A 23,489-nucleotide genomic window follows, 5' to 3' on the forward strand; every position below is an offset into this window, starting at 1 on the left:
TAATACTCTAATAAAAATACACTAAACAATATAACTATACAGATTTACAGAAAATTTCAGAAATCATGATATAAAGATGTCCAAATTTCAGTATCACTATTCATCAGATAAATGTGAATTAAAACCACAGGAAGTATTACCACAACCTATTAGAACAAACAGAATTTTAAACTACTAAGAATTGATGAGGATATGGAGCTGGCTGGTATGTGTGGCACTAAAACTTTGGAAAGCACTTTGATGATTATTTAAGCAGGTAAATACATTGCCCACCCATCACAGCCAAAGAAACACAGTAGCACTTATTCAAGCAGACTTCCACACAAAAGCTCACAGTAGCTACATTTGTAGTACCCAAACTGGAAACAACCCAAATGCCCATCAGCAAGTGAGTGGATAAACAAGTTGTGGTATATCCATTCAACAGGCCACTGATCAGCAGTAAAAAGCAATGAGCCTGCTGTTATATGCAGCACAGTAGCTGCAATAACAGTACAAGGAGTAACTCTCAAAATTCTTACATTGAATGAAAAGAGAAGTTTTAAAGATGAGTAAACATGATATAACTATATTTATATCACATCTAACATTTATATAAGCTAATGTATAACCAGAAACAAGTCTGTGATTACCTAGAGATGGAAGGGAAAAGAGAAAAGGGACTGAGGGAGAAGTATAGTTTCTACAAGGAAAAAATGAACTCTGGCAGATGATGAATGTGTTCATGATCCTGGTTGAACTGACTACTCTACAAGAAGATAACAATGTCAAAACATCTAACTTCCTACTGTGTATCTTACACATGTAGTATGTTATAGGTCAAGCATTCTCAATAAGAATGATACATACAACAAGTTCTAACTGTTCCAACATCACAGAGCTGGCAAAATGTTAACAAGTGGCCTATCTTCCAAAGTTGTGCCAGCTCAATATTAAGCAGCTCAGCTCTCTTCGTCTGGGGCTCTTCACAACTGATACACACTTCCTCAGAAGGTACTCAGAAGCTCTCTGTCCCACAGATGTGGTTTTCCAGGGTCCTCAAATCCTGCTGGTAAAGGATGTATTATTGAAGAGGCTCAAAGGCTGGAAGCAGGAGCCAAGTGGCTGCAGTTCTGCCACCAATGCTGTGTATCACTCAGTTGTTCTTTGTAAAGCAGGAAACCACACCAGTGCTCAAAAGCAGGAATTCCAACCTGACATCAGCAAAGCAGCTACAATTTTCTTCTTTCCTTTCCTTTTTCTGTGTGCATAATTAAAATGAGTTCACACTATTTTCACATGTTAGGAGACAATATGAAATGGCATCTCTCCCCAACACATAACTAACGATGAAAATTTAATTAGGATAATTCTCTAAGAAATACAGAACATTAAATATAGAAAACTTAGCACCAAATTTAGAAGCTGTGCACTGACGGAATTCTCCTGTGCACTGACACCGCTAACGTGTCAAATATTTCCTTAGGCACATTATCATTCCTCACCTTTGTCAGGTGTTAGGGGTTAGAGGTCTGGCTGGTTCAAACACAGAAACAATACAAAACAAAAGGACAAGTCCAGGTCAAACACCGTTTTATAGCTCTTGTTTTTTTTTTCACATTACCTGTTGAATTCTATATGTAGGAGTCTCTTTCAAAGCTGCTAAAAAGAGCTACTAAATTTGATGAGAAAGAGCTGGCAAAGGAAGGATGCAGCCTTGGAAACCTCGAAGTAACATTTATGGTGATGCAGCAGCACCAACACCATCATGAAAATCTGCAACTCAGAAGAAGATATAGTAAGCACTGACAGTGTGTAATTTACTGCCACCAACGCTGTGTATCACTCAGTTGTTCTTTGTAAAGCAGGAAACCACACCAGTTCTCAATTACCAGGTAATTGATGGGTTTTTCCAAAATTTGTCCTTCAGGAGAAAGTGGAATTACAGGCTACAATGCATTGTTGACAGAACAACAGTTCTCATCCATCAAATATTTTCAGGGTCTTGTTTGAAGTTACTATAGACAGAGCAGCCCACAAAGCAAAGCAAAGACCTGTACTTGGGAGGGGGCCCATTCTAAGGGTTAGCTGGACAATGAAACTGGAGACAGCAACGGCGAATAGACTGTGGGGTCCACTCTCAACTGAATAAAACAGAAGGCCTTTGGTTAAGATGATACCAGAGCAGAAATTTGAATGAGATGGAGGCAAACCAAAGGCCGCTCAAGAATTAAAGAGTAAGCTGTTTATGTTAAAAGACAAACACTAGTGGCCAAGAAACAGAGGTAATATACACAGCCTCAGAAGGTTATATCTGAATGTCTTCTTCCATCTGTTATTGTCCCTTAATTGAGTATCATCCTATTGAGAACCAGGTGACCCAAATATTTATATTAATGAGTAGCCCACACTTTTGGTTTCCTTAGTATAAAATCTGTTACTATTTCCTTTTCTTTTCAGGCCAGTGATACACTAGGGGCAGTGACAAAAAAGTTTTTAGAACTTAAATACTTAGCAGGAATTCCAGAAAACTTGAGTGCAGGGATAGAAGAGAAAAGAAAATGGTACATTGGAAATGTGGGATGGCTATTCATGTAAATATATCATTTGCTACAGTATGTGTGGCTTGGTAAAGAGAGGACCCCCTTAATGAATTCTGGAAATACAGGGAGGCTAAGAAAAATGTTTTTTAAAAAAGGAGTAAAAGATCAACATAGATGCATTGTTTTTTGTTTTGTTTTGTTTTGTTTAAAGTACAGGGTATTTTTTTCTGCTTCATCATCCAAATGGCTGGCAGATCACATACCACTCTATCCTATCTTTAATGCTTATTTGGAAAACGTTACTGGGTCTCAGCTTTTATATTTTAATACTATTTTTCACTTAAAGAACCAGGCCTCTTGGAGAAAGGGCAGTTCTTTGTTGGAGCAAGAAAATTAAAAGCTTATCTCTACAGATAACAACAAAACAAAAGACACAAAAAAGAGATGCGGGAGAAATCTTGAGAAGGGTTGCACTAGCCAATCGTTTTAGTCCTTTGACACAAGATGAGCCTTGAAAGACTGAGAGTCCATTACAAAGTTCAAAAGAGAGAAATAACATAAAGTGCGCTGGAGAAAGGTCACGCCATTCAATTTGCACTAATTGACTGAAGTTCAACTGCAAAGTACAACTGTGTAATCCACAGTGAATGGATACACAGCCCCCAAGCCAGCTGTTCAGAAAATAAATCTGTATCTTCTCAATCAGAACCACCCAGATAAGAGAATATTAAATCAGAATCAGGGTGAACTGTGGGACCAGGGTGTTAGCACTCTTTGAAGAAGGGGCAACAGCGACACTGTTTAAGAACCCGCCAAGACATAATGTATCTTCAACTCTAGCATGAGAGCATAGGAGTTCCCGAGAGACTGAGTCTGATTCAAGAATCAGAAACCTTAAATGGTTATGTACCTGCCCCTAGACTCCATCACTGAATTCCTTTGGGTAGGTCAGATAAAACCTGAATTTCCTCATTTTCTTCCTAGATATTACCCTACTGCCCAGAAGCAACAAGGAGAATGAGACCACTGTTATCTTTTTTTTTTTAATTTAAAGAGAAACAAACAAAAAAAAATATGGAGGAAAAAAAGGGTAGAAATAATACAGAATTACAGAAAAATAAACGGTAAGAAATCACCAGTTGATAAGTTACATATTGTCATCTTAGAAATAGTTGTTCAGGTTACAAAATTAATGTAAAGTGACATTCAAATAGTGACACTGCCAACAGTTCTGCTCAATGATCTAACAAAAACTTAGTAATATGGTTATCAGTCCTACACACTTGTTTTTTATCTTAAAGAGGGTAAGATTAAACATATCAAAACAGAGCAAAACAGTTCAAAAAGAAATACCACCCTCAACACACACGATCTCGTTGGATCTCGGAAGCTAAGCAGGGTCGGGCCTGGTTAGTACTTGGATGGGAGACCACGCTATCTTTAACAGGACACACTGAGTTTGGCCTCTGGCTTTAGGAGACGTGAATGCATCAGTTCTTTTACTTATCCTGTGACTCTCTACTTTCTTGCCCGAGAGCTGATGTGAATACCTAAAATGGAGGCATGAGCTTAGACATCGATGTGTGTGAAAGCACAACAGGCAGGCAATGAGCACCAACTCTCCCTCAGCATAACTGGGACAAATTCTGTCACAGTCAAAACTCATGAGGACATTGGTACAATGAATGGAAAAAGATGGGGCACGGGAAGGATTGGGAGCAGATGACTTTTTCATGCTCTGAATTTTTCCATTCAAAGTTACTCAATATTCTTATCTGAACTACACTAAGCCAAAGTCATCTTGGACAATCCATTTACATGGTGGGCTTCAAGGAGCACGTTTTCCTCCATTTACATCATTTCTTTTCTAATCATGTCCCAGAGTAAAATTTACAAAGAATATTTTTACTTTATGATCCATATTTTTCTTGTTGATCTGCATAGACGTACAAAAACTAAAGCAGAAGCTGCCTTCAGAAAACCTAAAAACTACATTTCCAAGATTTTAAGTATTACCAAACAGAACTTTTATTGACAAAATTTACATGACTTAGGAATTATTTAGAATTTAGTACCAAACTAAATTTTGCGAGTTGCAAGACACATTCTATTAAAAGATCACCACTCACGCAGTTTCTATCAAGAATGCACAAGAACAGATTAAAAATGCTCATAATCTCACATAAACTGTCTGAAACACACATGCCATTTTATCTTACAGCCCCTAAAAAAATGAAAAGGAGAAAAGAAACAAAATGAGAAAGACTCCTAGTCTCCTACAGGAATCTGAAGCTCAGTTCTACTCTCTGTACACTATATGTAATCAAGTCTTTATTTCAACCCTTAGAATCTTTCAAATACAAAAATTGTCCCTCTCAATTAAAATTTTGGAGTAGGAAGAAACCTCTAAAATAAAACGTAACACAAGAATCCACTTTCTCATTGTTTCCCTTACTTTTTTCTTTGGTGAGGTTTTTAAGAAGGACCATCTTTTCCCATTTCACTCTGAGTTCTGAAGCAATAGATTGCCATAGATTCTTCTAATGATACAAGCAAGCCTAATATCATCTGACAGGTACTATACACCACATTACATCTCACTATGCTCAAGCCAAGAAATGGAATGGTCAGTGCATTAACTGAGAAACTACCTTACAAGTACTCATTCAAATGATCTCTTTCCAAGTCCCAGGACATCCTGGGGCAATGATCAAAGGCAGACAATAGAAAGGGGCTTCCAAATGAGTGGAAAGGGAGATAGCAGCACACAAAGCCAGGGGCAAAGGCACATTCCTCCAGGTTTCCTTCCTATTTCTTTGGACCCATGGATTCTTTTTTAAATAATATTTTGCTTTGGTGCTGGGAACTGAAAGAAGGGCCTTACATAGGTGAAGCAGTCACCTTATCACTGAGCAACACCCCCAGCCCCAAAGCAACCTTTTAAGTAGTAAATATATGTACAAAACAGAACCAGCACCACTGGTAGGCACCAAAGTTCAGAGTGAGGAGAATGTGCCTTCCTCTTCCCACCTCTGGTCACCCATTTATTCAATAAACTAGTAACTAAACTTACTAGTTTATTGTATAACCCTCAGAAACCCAATCACATGCCCACATATCTGGTGGGATGCTACCATGGTGGACAAAGACTAGGAGACAAATAAGCCATATAGCTCTCAGATTCACAAGGAGGAAGCCCTCACTCTCAAACAGAATTCATTTGTTATTAACATGTTTCACTTGTCCAGGCATCTATAAAAATAATGGAGTTCTGCGTAGACTTATGCTTCAGTTAATCTTATATTACTGAGAATACAGCTTAATGTTTCAAGTTTTGCTTATATAAGTAGGAGCAAAAATCAAAGAACTATACATTGGTCTATTCTAGGCCTCAGGTTGGTTTAATTTTTCAGAAATTAGGGCCATCTCTGCAAGACATGGTTCATTTATATAGCACAGTCAGGTCAGGCCACATGTGAAGATCACTCATGAGGAAATACTGAGCCTTGCTTTCAGAAACAGTCCACTCTCCTAAGGGGGAAAAAAAAAAAGGAATTTGACCTCCAAAATAAAGGCAGTATTCACATAAACACTGAGCCATAAACTGGATGAATACTGCATCCAATGCATACAAGGTCCAGCACCTGATATATACTCAACCATAGATGTTATCATCATCATCATCATCATCATTAAAAATGTTACTAAGGAACACAAATAGGTCTGAAGAAATGGTAAAATGGACCTAGAGTGGATGGGTTGCAAGGTCTCTGGGAGAGCAATATTTGAGCCAAGACTTGAAGAATAATTGGGCATCTGATAAAGTTGTGAAGAAATAATATGTCAAGCAGAGAACATGGTAAGAGCAGATATCTGTGATGGGTCATGGCTGGCCTTGTCATTTTGGGACCATTCCCAGTGGCTCTGTATAAAGGCTCTCTGGTGCTAGCCAGGCTCACTGCTATGATCTTTCTGTCTTTAAGGGTGGTAAAGTATCGCTACACTCAGGAGAGGGGTAGGATGATGGAGGAAACCCCTCCCTAATAGCTCATCTAACAATAAGTACCCACAGCTCTAAAAAGATTTTTTTTTCCAAAATAGACCAAACACAGCCAAGCACATAGTAGACATAAGCGTAGTTTTAGTAATTAGGAGATACCCATTGATTGTAGGAGACCACTTTGAATACCAATATTTCCCTCTGCCTTTCCCAAGAGCTCAGATTTGGCTATCTTGCTCAAAGAGAAGGACTGAACTCAGTAATTCTTTGGATGATAACTGAATTTAGAAGAAAATGCAGATCCTATTTTAAAATAAACATTACAGGCTTAACACTGGAAAATGATGCTTCCTACAACCTATACATTTAGCACTCTGAATTTTATAGTTAAATCAAACACAATATTATACTAGAAAACAACGGAGAGAAAAGTTTCATCTAAGAAGATCACTATTATACTGCTGGCTATTTGCATGAAATTATGAGTAAGTTCTTTGATATTGGTTGTAAATATAACACACAACTGACAAAAAGCAGTCTTAAATGATCCTTTACATGCCTCCTTCTCGACCCTATTAAGAAGCTCATTGTTACTTTGATTTATCTGATAATAAATTTTTGATGACTGGTAAGTCTCATAAAATTGCTGTGTTGCTGACTATACTGATTAATAAGTCTGAAGAATCGAAAGTGTCAGGAATTCATGTGTAAGAATAAGTTACTGCCAAACATATATTAGATATTCCATAAAATATAGAATAAAAAGGTTGATCTGATAATTTTATCTTGTATCCATTTTCCTGCGCAATTTATATTTAGGGTCATCACTGTCTTCCTTTGCTTAAAAAAAAATCAATAAAGTACATCCAGATATTTTGAGGAGGTGGGGGATATAAATTTGAGAATTAAAATAAATTTTTAAAAAACTAAGAACTGATATAAGAATAAGCCATGTTTCCAAAAACAAGTCAGTCAGAATGAAAGTGAAACCTGCTAGCAGCAGGAACCAATGTGACATGCAATGAGAAATAAAAGGAAAACACAGCCAACCCTGTAAGAGAGGCTGACGGCTGGGGAAGTCGTGGAGCTACAGAAGAAGAGTAAAAGGTGGGACAAGCTGACCACTGAATGGGACTGTGTTTTCCCACCCCATTCAATTGTTGAAAGCCTAAATTCCAGCACTCTAGAATGTCACAGGGTTGGAATAAGGTTTTCACAGAGGTAGTCAAGTTGAATGAGGACCACTATCCAACAGGCTGGTGTCCTTATGAAAAAGTAAATTATGGACTCAGAACTAGATTCAAATGGGCAAGACCACATAAAGAGGCACAGCGAAGACAGCCATCCATAAGCCAGGGAGAAATGCCTGGAACAGAGCGTTTTCTCACGGTGCTTCGAAGAAACCAACCCTACTGACACCTGGATGTGGGATTTCTAATCTTCAGAACTGTGAGACAATGAATTTCTGCTGTAAAGCAACTGGTTTGTGTACTTTGTAAAGGTAAGCTTTTCTTAAAAAAACAAAAACACAATGTGATAATGCTTATTCAGTAAACTTGCCATTTAAAATAGCCAAAATCTCGATGCTGACTTAATCACTAAATATTTTAATTTGAAAATTTAAAGTATGCACACGTTTTGAAGGTGATAGAATTGTGTATGTTCCAAGTGAGACTATTTAAAATTAACTATGATAATGAAAAACAGTATTTTCTTGACCACAAACATTTCTTAATATAAGTCTTTAAAACACACATGAAATAATATATAAATATAATAAAATATGAAAAAAATTACTTAATGCCTGATGAATAACTTGGAACACTGACAATTGCCTAGAAACATAATTTATGTTTAAGCTTTTTATCTGATAAAGTTGATTGGAAGTTCTTTCACAATATAATGTACTCTAAACCAAAATATCTGACAGCATAGAACTCTTTAACTGCGAAAAACAATAACAAAAAAAATCCTTTCAAAAATATCCAACCAGACTGGAGCTCAATAAAAAGCCAGCATGTAATAAAACAAGATATTACTGTGTAGAGAATAGAAATCACAGACAGTTTTGTTTGATTATAAAAGCGCCACTTTTTAATTTATCTCTCAAATAAAAACAGTCAATGCAGGCAATACTTTATTTCAGCTGGATAGAAAGCACAAAAGCATTGAACTTTAAGATTACCAGGAGTTAATAAAGATTATCGATATGGAGGGCTGTCCAATTTCATTTCATTGAATAAGTCAATATTCGATAGTTCAATATGATTATGTCAAATGGCTGTCATCTAAAAATGGAACTCTAAAGAGCTCTTCTTGAAGAGGAAGTGATCTGATACATTTCCTTGGTGCAGTACACACGGAGTCTAGTGGAGGTTTATTTTCCTTTTGTCAAGTGGGACAAGTTATCTACATTCCATTTACTTGAGTTGACGCTGTAAGGCATGGCACTGCACATTACAGGCTACATAACACATGCAAAGTACAAAGCTGGTGGTCACCAAACAAGTGAAGGGTGGTGAGGAGGAAGAATAGAAGAGGAAGGAAGGAAAAGAGAGACAGAGATAGATAGAAAGAGAAAGAGAGAGAAATAGGTTGCTTTGCATTTTTTACTATGTACTTTTTATTTGTACATCTTTGTAATACATAATGATTACATTATTCATAGGGAGCTTATACACATATGTGACACACTTCACTTCTCTCTTTGTCCCCTTCCCCTGCCATATTTTCCCATGCTCTCCAACTCTTTATCTTAAAGCCCTTAATAAAAGCCTTTTGCAGGTAAAGTTCAGAACACACTTTTCTTGTTTCCCCACTGATGTAGCAGCAGCTGTAGTCTGCTTCCTCCTTGTCCCTGTAACAGTTACTCAGACATCTTTAATGCTAAGTGTAAGAGTTGCTGAGAGTGATGCAAACTGCAGTGAGCAACATGTCAAGTACTGAACTTCTCTTTGAAAACCTGACTCCCCCAGAACAATGCAGAGCCCTTAGGAATGCACATGGTGCAGAAAGGAGACAGGGGAAGGACACAGGAATAGCCCTGCTCCCAGACCGGATTTCTATGTACAACACAGTGGGGTGGAAACATTCCAGAATGACAGATACATAAAATGGGATTCCTGTCGCTGCCTTCAGGACTGCACTCCTAGAAGCTGGTTTCCAACCCCTAGGAGGGCTCACTTTTGACCTTCACAGGTTTGGTCGGGGTGAGGATGCAGTGTAATGCTCACAGAATCCAAGTGTACTGAAAATGTCAATGGAATCATTTTGCATGAGCTATAAATTTACAGAAAAGTAAAGTTTCCCAGGCCTACTAAAAACCCCCAGAGAATTGCAAAATGCACAAAGGAAACATAGTAAATGTCTGTGAAACACACACATGCACATGCACACTACTATATATAACAGTGGTAAGCAAGTCACAAAGCAGAAAAGGAATTTTTTTTTCTAAATGCTAAATATATTAAGTGATAATCACAAACTTGGAAGAGAGAAATATGTTACATATTTTTCCTCAAGTAGTCTATATTCCTCGCATTACCTTACAAAGGGAAATATTAATTTACAAAGGTAATTAACAAATAATGACCACACAAAGAAACAGTTGAGTAACTAAATCAAAGACTAGTAATTGATGTCATATCCTAATTTACTTATATTCAGTGGGAAAAACATTATTCAACTTGATCTCATGACCTATTTACTATCTGGAGGAAAATTAATGCTGTGTGATTTTACTATTGAAAGCTGGTAACCTGGAATAAACTCAACCTAGTTGAAAACAAAGAGACTATATTTATTTGGGGGTTAATTCAGATTATAGTCTAGGGGAAAAAAAGCACATTCAAGCAATCTTGAAAATGTGTTCTGGGGTGTTACACCCTGGCAGGAGTATATGTAGCTTTAAACTGGAAGAGTAGCATATACTTGTTATCCCAGCTCTCTGGGAGGTAGTCAGGAAGATTGTAAATTAGCGTCCAGCCTGAGCAATTTACTTTGACCTGTCACAAACAACAAATAAAACAAAATAAAGCAAAAATTCCACATATGAGTTGATAATTTATTAGTTAGGAATTATGAGTGATGTGGGTAGAAGTTATACTGTCTTATAAAGATGGAATTGTGGGCAGTCCTGGGCTGGGTAGTTTGGGAAAAAAGAGTCATTGTATAGAAAGTCACTGAGATTGACAGGGTTTAGAAGGTCAACTTGTACCTACATCCAGGCTGGGTGCGTCTGCAGCTCAGTTCAGAGGTTTAGCTGTGGATATAACTAAGATCTGATTAAGTAATGGGCTTTCAATTCTGCTTGAAGTGTCCCAAACTAATCCTACTCCACTTTGATTTTCTTTCCCCTGAGCAAAGTGAATGTGAACTGAGAGATGTGACACATGACTGCCCACAACACAACATAGTTTTTATGGGTTTCCCTTTACTGTTTGATAATTCTTAGTAATATTGGTTCTGTGCAACATATTTACATGCAAATAGGTCCAGAGATGTCAAAAATTGGAATTTCATTTTATATTATAGAAGACATGTGGCAATGCATTTATTAGCTGTAAAAAGAAGCAAAAACTACATATGTAGCATCTACAAAGGAAGTGTAAATTACCTTAGTCACCTTTTAAAAATAAAAACAATCTAAGTCAAAAGCTTTAGGGAAAATAGCAGTCCTTCATGCTCATGTCTACTGCACACAAATACTGTTTGTGGCTTCGCTTCAGCTATTTTCAGATATAGTAGTATAAAAGAAAAGTCTATATTGTTCTGCATACCGATTGTCAGGATGTAAAATTCTCTTAACTGCTAGGAAGGTTCTGGGAGTTTAACCCTTATTTATAAAACCATCAGCTGGTTTGGTGCATTCAGATTTCATCAGAAAATAGTAAGGTTTATAGAGTATTTGCTAGACATGATTTCCTTCTACATGATTGCCTTAAAATGAACAGGTTCACCTGTTAGGTTTCAGATAAATCAGGTATTTAAAGAACTTGTAGGCCACTGACTCAGCAGCTTCTGGAGTGATATTAGCTCATCAATAAGGCCCATTTATGTCCATTATAGCCTCTAATAGGTTTGCACACAGTGCAGAAGAAACAAAAGTAGTTAGTTTTAATTTCACAAGCAAAACAACTTGAAAAACACTAACTGGCATATAAAAGAATTCCTTACAAATCAAACAGGACTAATTTTGCTACATTTTGAGTCAAGAGAAATTCCCAGCCTTTTGCTCATCATCCCTGACCAACCACCAAGCATTGTTTTGTTGGAATATTTCCTCTGATGAACCTGAAAAATAGTATGGCCAGTTTTTAGAGAAAAAACAAAACAAAATAAGACAAAAACCATAACACAATAAAAACAAGTGTGTTGGATGCCATTCCCTAGGGAGAAAAGCAAACTACAAGAGAGGACGGAGGATGAGAGGGCATCTTTTGAGTTATGCCAGGCTGTGAAGAGGCTGCCACATTGCCATGCTTAGCAAATTCAGCCTTCATGAGAAAGCCTGTTTCCCAAATGCTTCCTTCAACCGATACATTTTCCACCTAGCAGTTGTCAAATCTCTTCTTTTGTGAACTTGTTGACAAGAGTTAACTTGTCAGATTGTAAAACCATCCTGGGTTGCCGTCCCCCTTCCCTGATGGAAACGTGAAAGGTGTGAGTTACTTCCTTTCACAACACATCTCATCAACGGCCCTGACTTCAACTCCGCTGCTCCTCCTGAGAGGAAAAAAATACTCCATGCTCTGAAAACAGAACAACTGATAACTATTCCATCATAATTCTCTTTCTCAGAAATAAAAGAGGCCATCAAATAAATAGTGAGAAGACGCTAACACACTTGTCGGATGTGACCCTGAACCACAACTGACACAGCTTTTTAACGGGGAAACAACCTGTAAAGGGCAAAGCAACGACACCAGCAGGCACGCGCCCCTTGCAGAAAGTATGACAGACTATCAGAGAGGCACTTCTGCTGGAGACACAAAGAAGAGGACACCCGAAATGTCCTTCACAGAACCTCTGAAGCGGACACCTCAACATCCTGCCTGCCACAACTACCTGTGCCTCCTCCTGCCTTGCTGAACAAGCTTTTATCATCATCAAGGCAAATCATCCTAAAGTATTTCACTTCTTCTGAAGCAACAAATTCACTGTTTTGTTTCAAGTGTCCGTGTGTCCTCTCGCAGTCCATTAGAGCCTATAAATCAGTTAATCCATCTTCCTGCTGTTGCCTCCCCAGGCTCCGAAGCCCTGGGAGCCGTACTGAGAACACCAAGGTTGCTGTGAAAGTCACCCACAGCCTTGCATGAAAATCAAACATTCTGGTTGGTTCTTTAGTTCTTTACTGCCCTCATTTAGGTAATAGGTTAATTGGTTTGGAAAAGAGAAAAAGGAAAGAGGTTCACTACCATTTCAAATGCCAAAACGAAATTATGCCTCCATGAGTGCTCAAAGATCTAACTGCAAATATAGATAGATAGATAGATAGATCTTGAGATATAAGATAGAAATGTAAATATAAAAGGATTTCTAAATGAAGGGGTATTTATGGCTTAAGTAACAAGAAACAAAGAAGCAACCACCAGGAACTTTAGAACTGAGGATCTACAGTGAGGGCACTGAATGTGAAATACGCTTCCTTTTTTTTTTTTTTTTTAATGACTGTCAGAAACAATTGCTTTCCCTGAAGGTTGTCACATGAAAAGCTTTCTAAAAAGAACCAAGTCCCCACTAATAAGAACAGTATTTTTTTTTCCTGATAGTTTGGAAGGACACTGCAAATCCTTTAAACATAAAATGCTACTTAAAACAGTATTTAGTTCTAATTAAATAAGGATACACTAATATGCCTCTATTCATATTTTCATGACTATGTCTTTTAGGAGAGCATTTAGGAGAACTTCAAATTTTTAAAATCATCATAGAGTGATCTGGAAAAAAAAGAATGGGAATAATTTATACAGGTAAATATATGTATATTCCCTCTTTCTCTGCTGGGGATCATACCAGGCAAGTACTCTCCCACTGAGCAACATCCCTAGCACTCTGTAGATACTTTTAATAAAAAAACTAAGAGTCCTATTTAGTCTGACTTGGTGTCTTGTTCAGCCATCAGCTGGGAGGGTGTAATGTATATAGAAGTGGTGACAGTTACTAGGGGAGGACAGGTAGGAAAGCTGAAGGAACAGTCATCTTCCCTCTCGTTTCCCAATAGAAGGGAAGGGCAGAAGTCATCAAGCATCCTGGCCTTAAAAAACTCATATTAACTGTTAGGGAAACCAAGGCACAACTGAGACCACTGAGGTAGGCAAAGCTGAAGCAATGTTTGAGGACTTTATCGCCAGCTGGGTCCGAGCGGACCAAGGGCAAAAAGACGGCTGGCCCTGAGCAAAGGGTGAAGGAAATGTTTTTATAGGGGAGTTCAGATAGGGGAGGAAGGTATTGCTGAGGGAGGTGTAAAATTCTGGGTCTCTGAGTAGGGGGGTCTAAGGATAGGTGATAGATAGTGTTGGCGTGCACAGTATGTCTCTTGTGGTTTTTCATGAAAACAGCTCTTTGTAGGTTGAGCTGAATGGGGGATAGCTGCTGGATTACTTTTGAAAGCTATGCTCCCCCAGGTGTGAATAACAGATCTGTCTGGGGGAGCTTTTTTTCTGTCCTAGTTGGGCAGCGGTCTAGTTCAGCGACCGTGACATTAACTGTGTCCTTCCAATCAAGGCCACATAGATGAGCAGCAAATGGGGTTCCTAGAAAGGGGACAAATGATGCTCTAGGCTTACCTATGCTCTTTAATGTTGACTTAACTGTATACAAGCTAAGGCAGTGCTTTATAAAGATAAGGCAGTGCTTTATAAGCATTATAAATTAAAAAGAATAGTGAGTTCACAGTAGGCAAATTGCTGGGTTATGACCTCAAAAGTAGGATGCTAATAATGGATAATAATATATACATCAAACATCACTGATTAAAATGTGTCAAGTATTTCCTCTGAAGTAACTACCAACCACTGAGGCAAAACAAGAAAACTCTCCATTATCCAGAGTCCTAAATATATGTTTATAAATACAAATCATTTCCTAAGTGTACAATGGTGATTAACTGCCTAATAATGATCCTGAAACTATTACAAAATGCATGAATTTACAAATTAATTCTATTAAATGAATTTAAATTTAGTGGCACTTTCATATGCCATTTATCTCAAGCTCTATAAACTATAAAACTGTTTATAGCAAATTAAAAAGTTTTAAACCTTACACTAAGGCATGTAATAGTCAAGATTCAAAAGTTCTACATAATAACAGAATATTAAAAGCTGCTAGAGAAAAGAAACACAGCAAAGCCCATCAGAATCACAGCAGACTTCTCAACACAAACTCCTAAGGAAACTTTAAGTGAAGTAGTTCAAGCCCTAAAAGAAAACAGAAAAAAGAAAAGAACCTCCAACCCAGATTGATATACCCCCACAAAAGCAACTTTCAAAACTAATAGAAAAAGAAGATACTTTCATGACAAAGAACATCTGAGAAATTTATGACCACCAAATCAGCACTGCAACATGTTCTGAAGGACATTCTAGAAAGAGATAACAAGGGCTACAGATAAATGAACCTCAACACAATGAATCTACTATGCAAGGCAAGCAATTAAACAGAGGGGAAAGAGGAAACCAACAAAAGGAAAATAACAAGACAGGGTAAGTCAACACTTATCAGTTATAACCATCAATGATAAAGTCTCAATTCATCAATCAAAATGAAACAGACCAGCAGAAAGGATCAAGAAGCAAGATCCAACACTATGCTGCATACAAGAAACACATTTAACTCAAAAAGAAATTCATAAATTGAAAGATCAAAGGATGGAAAATAATACTCCACATGAAAGGAACCCAGAAAAAAGCAAGGGTAGCTAGCCATTCTATTTGCAGACAATGTGGATTTCAAGCTAAGACTGATGAAGAGGGATAAAAGTCACTACAACCTTATAAAAGGAACAATCTAAGAGGAAGAGAAACAATCATGACTATATATGCACCAACTACTGACAAACTCAACTATATAAAAAAAGTATCAATGGACCTGAAAAAATCAAATAAGCAATCATATGACTGTAACTGGGAACCTCAATAATCCACTGTCACAAATAGATCAGTCAGACAAAAAATAACAAAATATCAGAACTAAAGCAAACTAAACTACACCAAATGGACTTAGTAGATGTGTTCTGTGCCACAATATGAAGATATACATTCTTCTCAGCTGCACATGGCACATTCTCTAAAATAGAAAACATACTGGTTCATAGAATATGCTTAAATAAATGAAAAGGAATTAAAATTATTCCATGCATAGTATCAGACCATAGTGCAATGAATTTGGAAATTGCAAAAGATACAAAAAGAACTTCATAAATGCATGGAAATTAAATAACACCCTCATGAACAACCAATGGTTCACAGATGAAAAAAGGAAGAAATTAGGCAGACTTTACAATTAAACTATAATGCTGTTATAACATACTAGAATTTATATAACATGATGAAAGCAGTCCTATGAGAGTCCTATATCAGAGAAGTCCCATATCACAAAGACAAAGCAAACTCAAATAAATAACCAACAGTTAATCCTCAAGCTTCTAGAAAAAGAAGAGCAAGCCAAGCCAACAGCTCATATGAGGAAGGGTATTATAAAAGAAGAAGAATCAATCAGAGAAGAAATTAATGCAAAGGGGATTAAGAAAACAATACAAAGAGTGAATGAACTAAATAGTTGACTCACTGAAAAATTAAGTAAAATAGACAAACCCTTAGCCAATCTTAGTTTTAAAAAAAGGAAACAAAATCCATGCAATTAGGAATAAAAAGACTGAAAACACAACAGATCTTGCAGAAATCCAGCAGATGATCAAATCTACTTCAAGAAACTTTATACTAATAAGATTGATAATATAAAAGAAATGAACAAATTCCTAAATGCATATGAATTATCAAACTTAAATCAAGTAATAAAAATTTTAGATAAACCAGTACCAGTCAATGAAACTAAAAAAGCAACTAAAAACCTACAACAAAGAAAAGCTCAGTCCCTGACGGATTCATCACTGAATTGTACCATAAATTTAGAGAAGATTTAACACTGCTTCTTACCAAACTCTTTAATGAAATTAAAAGGGAAATAATACTCCCAATATCATTCTTGGAAGCAAGTATTACCGTGATACCCAAACCAGAAAAGAATCCAATCAACAAAGACAACTGCAGGCCAATCTCTCTCATGCACATAGATACAAAAGTCCTCAGTAAGACTCTGACAAGAAGAATACAACAAATCATCAAGATTATACAACATATGACCAAATAGAGGTTCATCTCAGGGATGTAAGGATGGTTTAACATATAAAATCAAATGTAATACAGCATATTGACAGAGCCAAGGACAAAAACCATATTATCATTTCAGTAGATGCAGAAAAAAGTCCATGATAGCAACCGTACAGAAAACTGGAATAGATGGTCTTCATCTTGATCTGTTAAGAGCCATCTATGATAAATCAACAGCTGACATCCTACTAAAAGGAAAAAAGTTTAAAGTTTTCATTCTAAAATCAGGAACAAGAAAAGGATGTTCACTATCATTATTCTTCAATATTCAATATTGTTCTAGAAACATTAACCAGAGCAATTAAAGAAGAGACAAAAGGAATAAGAATAGGAAAGGAAGATGTTAAATTATCATTATTCACAGATGATATGATATTCTACATAGAAGGCTCAAAAACTTCACCAAAGAATTCCAAATTTAATAGTCAAATTCAAGGGACCAAGGATATAGCTCATGGCATAGCACCTGCCTGGCTAGGATGAGGTTATGAGCTTAATTCCTGGTACCAAAAACAAAAACAAATTTAGTAGTGTAGCTGGATACAAAGCCAAAACTCAAAAGTCAATACCCTCCCTGTACACAAATAATAAATTCATTGAAAGAGAAAACAGGGAAACCACACCTTTCTTAATAGCATTTAAAAAATAAAAAAACCTAATAAAATCAACTTAACAAAGGAAGTTAAAGAATTTTACATTGAAAACTATAGTACTCTGAAAAAGGAGATTGAAAAGGATATCAGAAAATAGAATGATACTCCTTGTTCTAGAGTAGGAAAAACCAATATAGTGAAAATGGTCATAATTCCAAAATTGTTATACAGATTTAATGGATTCCCAATCAAAACATCAATAGCATACTTCACAGAATTAGAGAAAAATAATCCCAAAATTCATTTGGGAAGAAAAGACTTACAACAGAAAAAAAAAATCTAGACAACTAAAACAAAGACATCACAATCCCAGACTTGAAACTATACTACAAAGTTACCATGATAAAAACAGCATAGAAAAGAAAAAAGAAACATACCTAAAGATCAGTGCAACAGATTAGAACATGCAGAAACAACTCCAAGCATACTCAACCATCTTATCTTTGATGAAGAAGTCAAATCCTTCCACTGAGAGAAAGCCTCTTTAATAAATGTTGCTAGAAAAACTGCCTTTCCACATGCTGAAGATTAAAATTAGACCTTTATCTTTCACCATGCACTAAATTAAAATCAAAATGGGTCACAGATCTATGTATCAAAACAGAAATATATCCAACAGTAAATATGCTGGAAGATAGAATAGGTAGAATTTTGAAGACATTGGTGTAAGCAAAGAATTTATGAAAAAACTTCAATTGTACAGAACTATCACAAGGAATCAACTGCAATTCCACTTATTAAAAAGTTTTTATACTGCAAAAGAAACCACCAACAGAGTGAAGAAACAACTCAGAGAGGAAAAGAAATTTGTTTCTCAGATTAGGACTAATATCTACACTACAAAAACAACTCAAAAAATCAAAATCCTTCAAATTTCGAAACTGAATCCAATAATGGGCATCTGAGAAGAATACACTCTTTTGAGTTGAACCATAAAAAACAGCAAACAAATACATGAAAAAATGTACATCACTGGTCATCTCAGAAAAGCAAATTAGAACAACACTTAGCTTCCATCTCACTCTAGAAAGAATGGCTATTATCAAGAAATCAACCAGTGACAAATGCTGGTAGGTCTGTGGGGAAAAAAGGAACCCACTGTTGGTGACAGTGTAGACTAGTGCACTAACTGTGGAAAACAGTGTGGATATTCCTCAAAGAACTAACACTAGAGGTTCCATTTGACCCAGTCATTTCCTTTCATAGTATCTTCCTGGAAGAATTATAAGTATCATACCAAAGCAATATATGCAAAACTATGTTTATGGAAGCATAGCTTAGAATAGCTAACTCTTGAAACAAGCTCAAATGCCCATCAAGCAATCAATGGATAAATATGTGAGGTTTAAAAAAATATACAATGGAGTACTACTCTGTCATAAAGAAGAATAAACTTGAGATGTTTCTACTAATGGATATACTTTGAGAACATACTATTAAGTGAAATAATTCAGACAGGTATGTTTAAATAACACATTGTTTCTCCGATGTGAGAAACCAAAAGTCTAGTGAGGATAAGAATGAATAATAGGTATTTAGGAAATGGGAACAAAATGTTAAGGTGAGAAAGGGAACAAGAGAAGAAGAAGGAAAAAGGAAAGAAGGGACAAAAAAAAGACAATGGAAGGAAAACAGAATAAAGTTTTTGTAAATAATCATAAGATCTGAAGGGAGGAGAGTAGAAAAAGAAGTAAGATAAGTCATATACAGGTATAAACTCCCAATGATGAATGCTACTATTATGGATATCTAAAATAATCAAGAGTATTTCCTTCAGTTCTGGGTTAACAGGTATTTACTTAGGTATTTCCTACATAGTACCATATATAGAAAGGGATCTTAAACACAGTCCATAAACCAAGCTCTATATAGCTTGATATTTACCACTAAAAAAACTGAGCCATATCTAAAACTCACAATGGCAACAATTAAGAAAAACAAAATGAACAACAATTTGCTAATATGCAATTATGTCATTTGTACATCATCTCACTAACCAAGCCAGTTTCTAACGCTAGGCAATATTTGTGTTTAAAATAAATACTGGATCTGTAATAACTGCACATATCTACATGGCTCATCCAACTGTAACACATATTGTATACCTCCTCCATTTTACTCTTCTTATTAACGATATTATAAATGTCAGAATGTCATCTAAAAATACAGAGTATACTTTAAGATATTTTTATCCATAAGAACATGTTATCATTTGGACAATTTTGCTGTATTTAATTTTAATGTCATTGTTTTTCATGGTGCTTGGCAGAAATAGCCATTCATAGACAGAAGCCTCATAACCCAGCACAGATCTGGTGGCACATATATATATATGAAACAGACAGACAGATACACAGACAGAGACAGAGACAGAGATAGAGACAGAGATAGAGATACAGACACAGACAGAGAGTGATGGAGGGAGAGGGGGAGAGAGATTCTCAACTAAATATAATCTTTGACAATCTTTTAGCTCCTCAATGATAGCTGGGATGCTAAATTCTCAAAAGTTGATACTGAACACATATAGCTTAAATCTAACTATAGTTTTTTTTCCAAGTCTTTTTTCAAAGATGTTTAAAACTAGCCTAGCTGTCAGTTAGGGATCAGTTAAGCACTGAGATAAATAGCTGCTGGGGTTAAGTGGGGAAACAGCGACAGGGGCAGGTGGGAGGCAGCAGAATCTCTCTGAAACCCACACGGGAGGAAGAGGTGACAATGGCTAGGCTGAGTGGTGACTCCGCAATCCCCTTAACCTGAAGCCAAGACTTTAGGTATTTTGAAGCTGTGATTTAAAGCTGATTCTTACTTCTCTTTTTCTGCCCTTTCTCTTTACCTTAGAGATGATCATGTCAGTACAGTAAAATCTTCTACATAATCATAGGATGCTTTTCTAGTATTCTCTGATTTTATTTAAAAAAAAACGCTTAAAATTTATGTTCATAACATTTGTAATTCTTTGTGTTCACAGAAGAATAAAGTATGTTCTGATCTTAAAATGTCTGGTGAATTTCCTTCAAGCCATGAATATTCAACTAATTTACTACCTTAAAAATTCTCTAAACAAAACTGGCAAAAATGCCCTTGCAAACATCAAGTAAAAGTAATCTACAGGACAATTCCCACATGTAGTTTTTAATAAAACATTTTAAAATGTTATGTTTTAACTACCAGTAATAAGACAATGTTACCTGGTAATTCTTTAAATGCCATAATTATAAACACTAGAAAAATCACAGATATTTTAGAAAAACACAGTCTACTTACTATTTGTATGTCTCAGAGCGGATATATTCAAAGACGTGGGACACGCCAAGCTGGAACTGGTCAGCAATAGGGGTAACCCAGGGATTGTTCTCTGCTTTGAATACTTGCTTCTGACCAGTTAAATCCAAGTTTCCTAAAAGGATGAAGAAGAAGAAAGAAATAGGTGATGGTCATTTCAACCAGCACAGACCAGGTCGTGTTCAGTAGCCACAGTTCAACCCTTAGTACCTTGCGACCTTGTGGACACTGACTGCATTTTAAAAAAATCTCTTACCCCAAAACATCTCTGGCAGGTACAAAAGTAATTAAGACCAAATGAAAGAAGAAATAAGAAGGAAGGATGGGGCGGGGGACATAGAAGGGGGAAAAGAAAGAAGCAACCCTGGAAGAAGTGCTTGCCAGTGTAACACAGGCCCTGTATCTCTAGGAATTTGCCGTGGAAACTAAAAAGACTTGCCCAAGACTGAAAGAAGCAGTAATACTGAAGATCTCTGAAATTCCATCTTGAGAACGGAAGTGAATATTAACTTGTCCTAGTAGAGCTAAGACCAATCTTACCTTTACATCAAGAAAGGAGCACATGAAGACACAAATGTCACCCAAATAAAGTGATTATTGTATTGCTCAATACAATAATCAGATTTAAATCTCAGAATCAGCATTAAATGAAGCTTATTAACAGGCTAATGATGGAGACTAATACTTGTACAGCTCTAAACAGTTTATGAATTCTTTTAGAACCGTTTCCTCATGGAATTCCCTGTCAGTCCTCCCGTTAGTTACCAACATCACCTTTTAGGTGAAAAAATGGAAGCCTGAGGGAATTCACTGATCATGTCCAACATCAGAAAACGCTGCCAATGACTCAAGAATGACTAGAACCACTTTTTCTTTCTACAGGTAAAACAGTCACATTAAATTACATGTCGGTCTAGCCCAGTGAAGTTGAGCTTACCAGATGTGGTGATGCACACCTATAATCCAGCACTCTGGGAAGCTGAAGCAAGAGGATCTCATGGGCAATCTACCTTAGTGAGACTGTCAAAATAAAAAATAAAAACAGGCAGGGAATATAGCTCTAGATATTGCCTTGTTAAGAACGTATCTCTGAATATCAATCTATTTTTTCTCTTTTTGGTATGTTCAAAAATGGAAAAGATGATGTGTAAAAGAACTTTTGTATAATTCATTTACCTATGAAAGAGAAAGGCAGCACAGAGTTTAAGCAGTTGAGGTACAGGTAGCTTTTCCTGGTAGCAAATGGACAGAAAGCCATCCTAAAATTCCTAGTCAGGCCAGGCGTACAGCTCGGTGCTACAGCACCTGCCTGGCATGTGTGAGGTCTGAGTTCGATTCCTGGTACCTGAATAAATAATAAATGGATGAATGAATGAATAAAATTCCTACCAAGTATGTCCATTTTCAGACTTCTGGTCCACGGCCCAAGGCAGCTAGAGCACAGACATTCAGCAATTACTCTTCCGGAGACACACCAAAGTGACATTGGTCCTGTTTTGAGGCTCTATGGTCTATTTTGTCATCACTGATCAGTCAGGGCAATGAAAATGTATTCTGGGATGCAAGTATAGCAGGACACAAATCATTTCTTAGCTGATCTGAGCTTTGGGAATGAAAGGATAAATGAAACTTTTACTAGGAAAATGATGCAATATTTCTTCTTTAAACAAAATGGATACTTTGAATTGTTTTTGGTTTCCTGATATGGACTTGCAACTGTTCAGAAAAATGGAGAAAGAAAAGTGATTACAAATTCACAACACGCTTCTAAGGAAAGAAATATTACTAAATATTAAGAGAGAATAGTTCACCATGATCTTTCCAGGGAAACTAAGAACTTGGTGTCAAGTGCAAAAATAAGCAGATGCATTTCTCTCCAAGATTATCAATAATGTCACTGTCCTTATCTTAGTGATTAACTATGATTAGTCAGATATTAAGTCCCTTCAGAAACTAATGAGCTTGCTTCTCTAGGAGTCAGAAAGCTGTCTAGGCTGAATGAAAAGCCAAGGGCTACAGAGATTCTGCTCAGTTGAGCACCTTACCCTGGGTTCATCTTGGTGTTTTTGTTTCTGCTTTTACTGAGGGAAGGGGTTTTAGCTTCCTCACTGATCTCTTGCTTACATTTCTTGATCATTCCTATTTCCTCTTACGATCTGGTTTATGATACTTCTATATCTTCTCTTCATATCACTTATTTATTACTTCTTTTTCTTCAAATTTCCCTTTTTCTAAAAAAGAGGGTAACACAATTTCTGGAAAAAACCTACTTACTTACAGACAAGCCCATTTCTGATATGTCACATTTTCCGTGCCCAGTGAACACACTGAGCACTGTTCTCAGGATGGTGGCACCACGGGACAGGCGTGCATTGCAGGCAGGAGTAATCACAGTGCAACAATTTGCCAATGAACTGAGTCCGGAGGCGCTACAAGTGAACAACCTCTCTTCAAACACGCACCAAAGAAGTAACCTGTGCATACCTCCTGTTATCTTCCTGCCTCCAAGCCCTTCTCATTGATTCAGCATGGAATCAACCAGGAAACAAATTATAGAAACTCTAGGAAAAATCTGTGTATCCAAAGCAGATGAGGAGGAGAAAAGAAAAGCTGTGATAAACATTGTAAGTTTAGACAA

At 36.7% G+C, this 23,489-nt stretch overlaps 1 protein-coding gene across 3 annotated transcripts in view; it reads right to left on the reverse strand.

The window, feature by feature from the left end:
• Nucleotides 1-23,489, reverse strand: part of Rsu1 (Ras suppressor protein 1) — a 188,722-nt gene that overhangs the window by 65,101 nt on the left and 100,132 nt on the right. For 2 of the 3 annotated variants that reach the window (XM_003462766.5, XM_063237873.1), the window contains exon 8: nucleotides 20,834-20,966. The exons of the other annotated variant lie outside the window; for it this stretch is intronic. In XM_003462766.5, coding sequence (XP_003462814.1) covers nucleotides 20,834-20,966 — 133 coding nt within the window. The remainder of the gene's footprint in view (nucleotides 1-20,833; nucleotides 20,967-23,489) is intronic. 3 annotated transcript variants of the gene reach the window in all.

This window comes from Cavia porcellus, unplaced genomic scaffold (assembly GCF_034190915.1).
Source record: "Cavia porcellus strain 051 isolate PalLab524CR breed Dunkin Hartley unplaced genomic scaffold, mCavPor4.1 scaffold_27, whole genome shotgun sequence".
In the NCBI taxonomy this organism is placed as follows: Eukaryota; Metazoa; Chordata; class Mammalia; order Rodentia; family Caviidae; genus Cavia; species Cavia porcellus.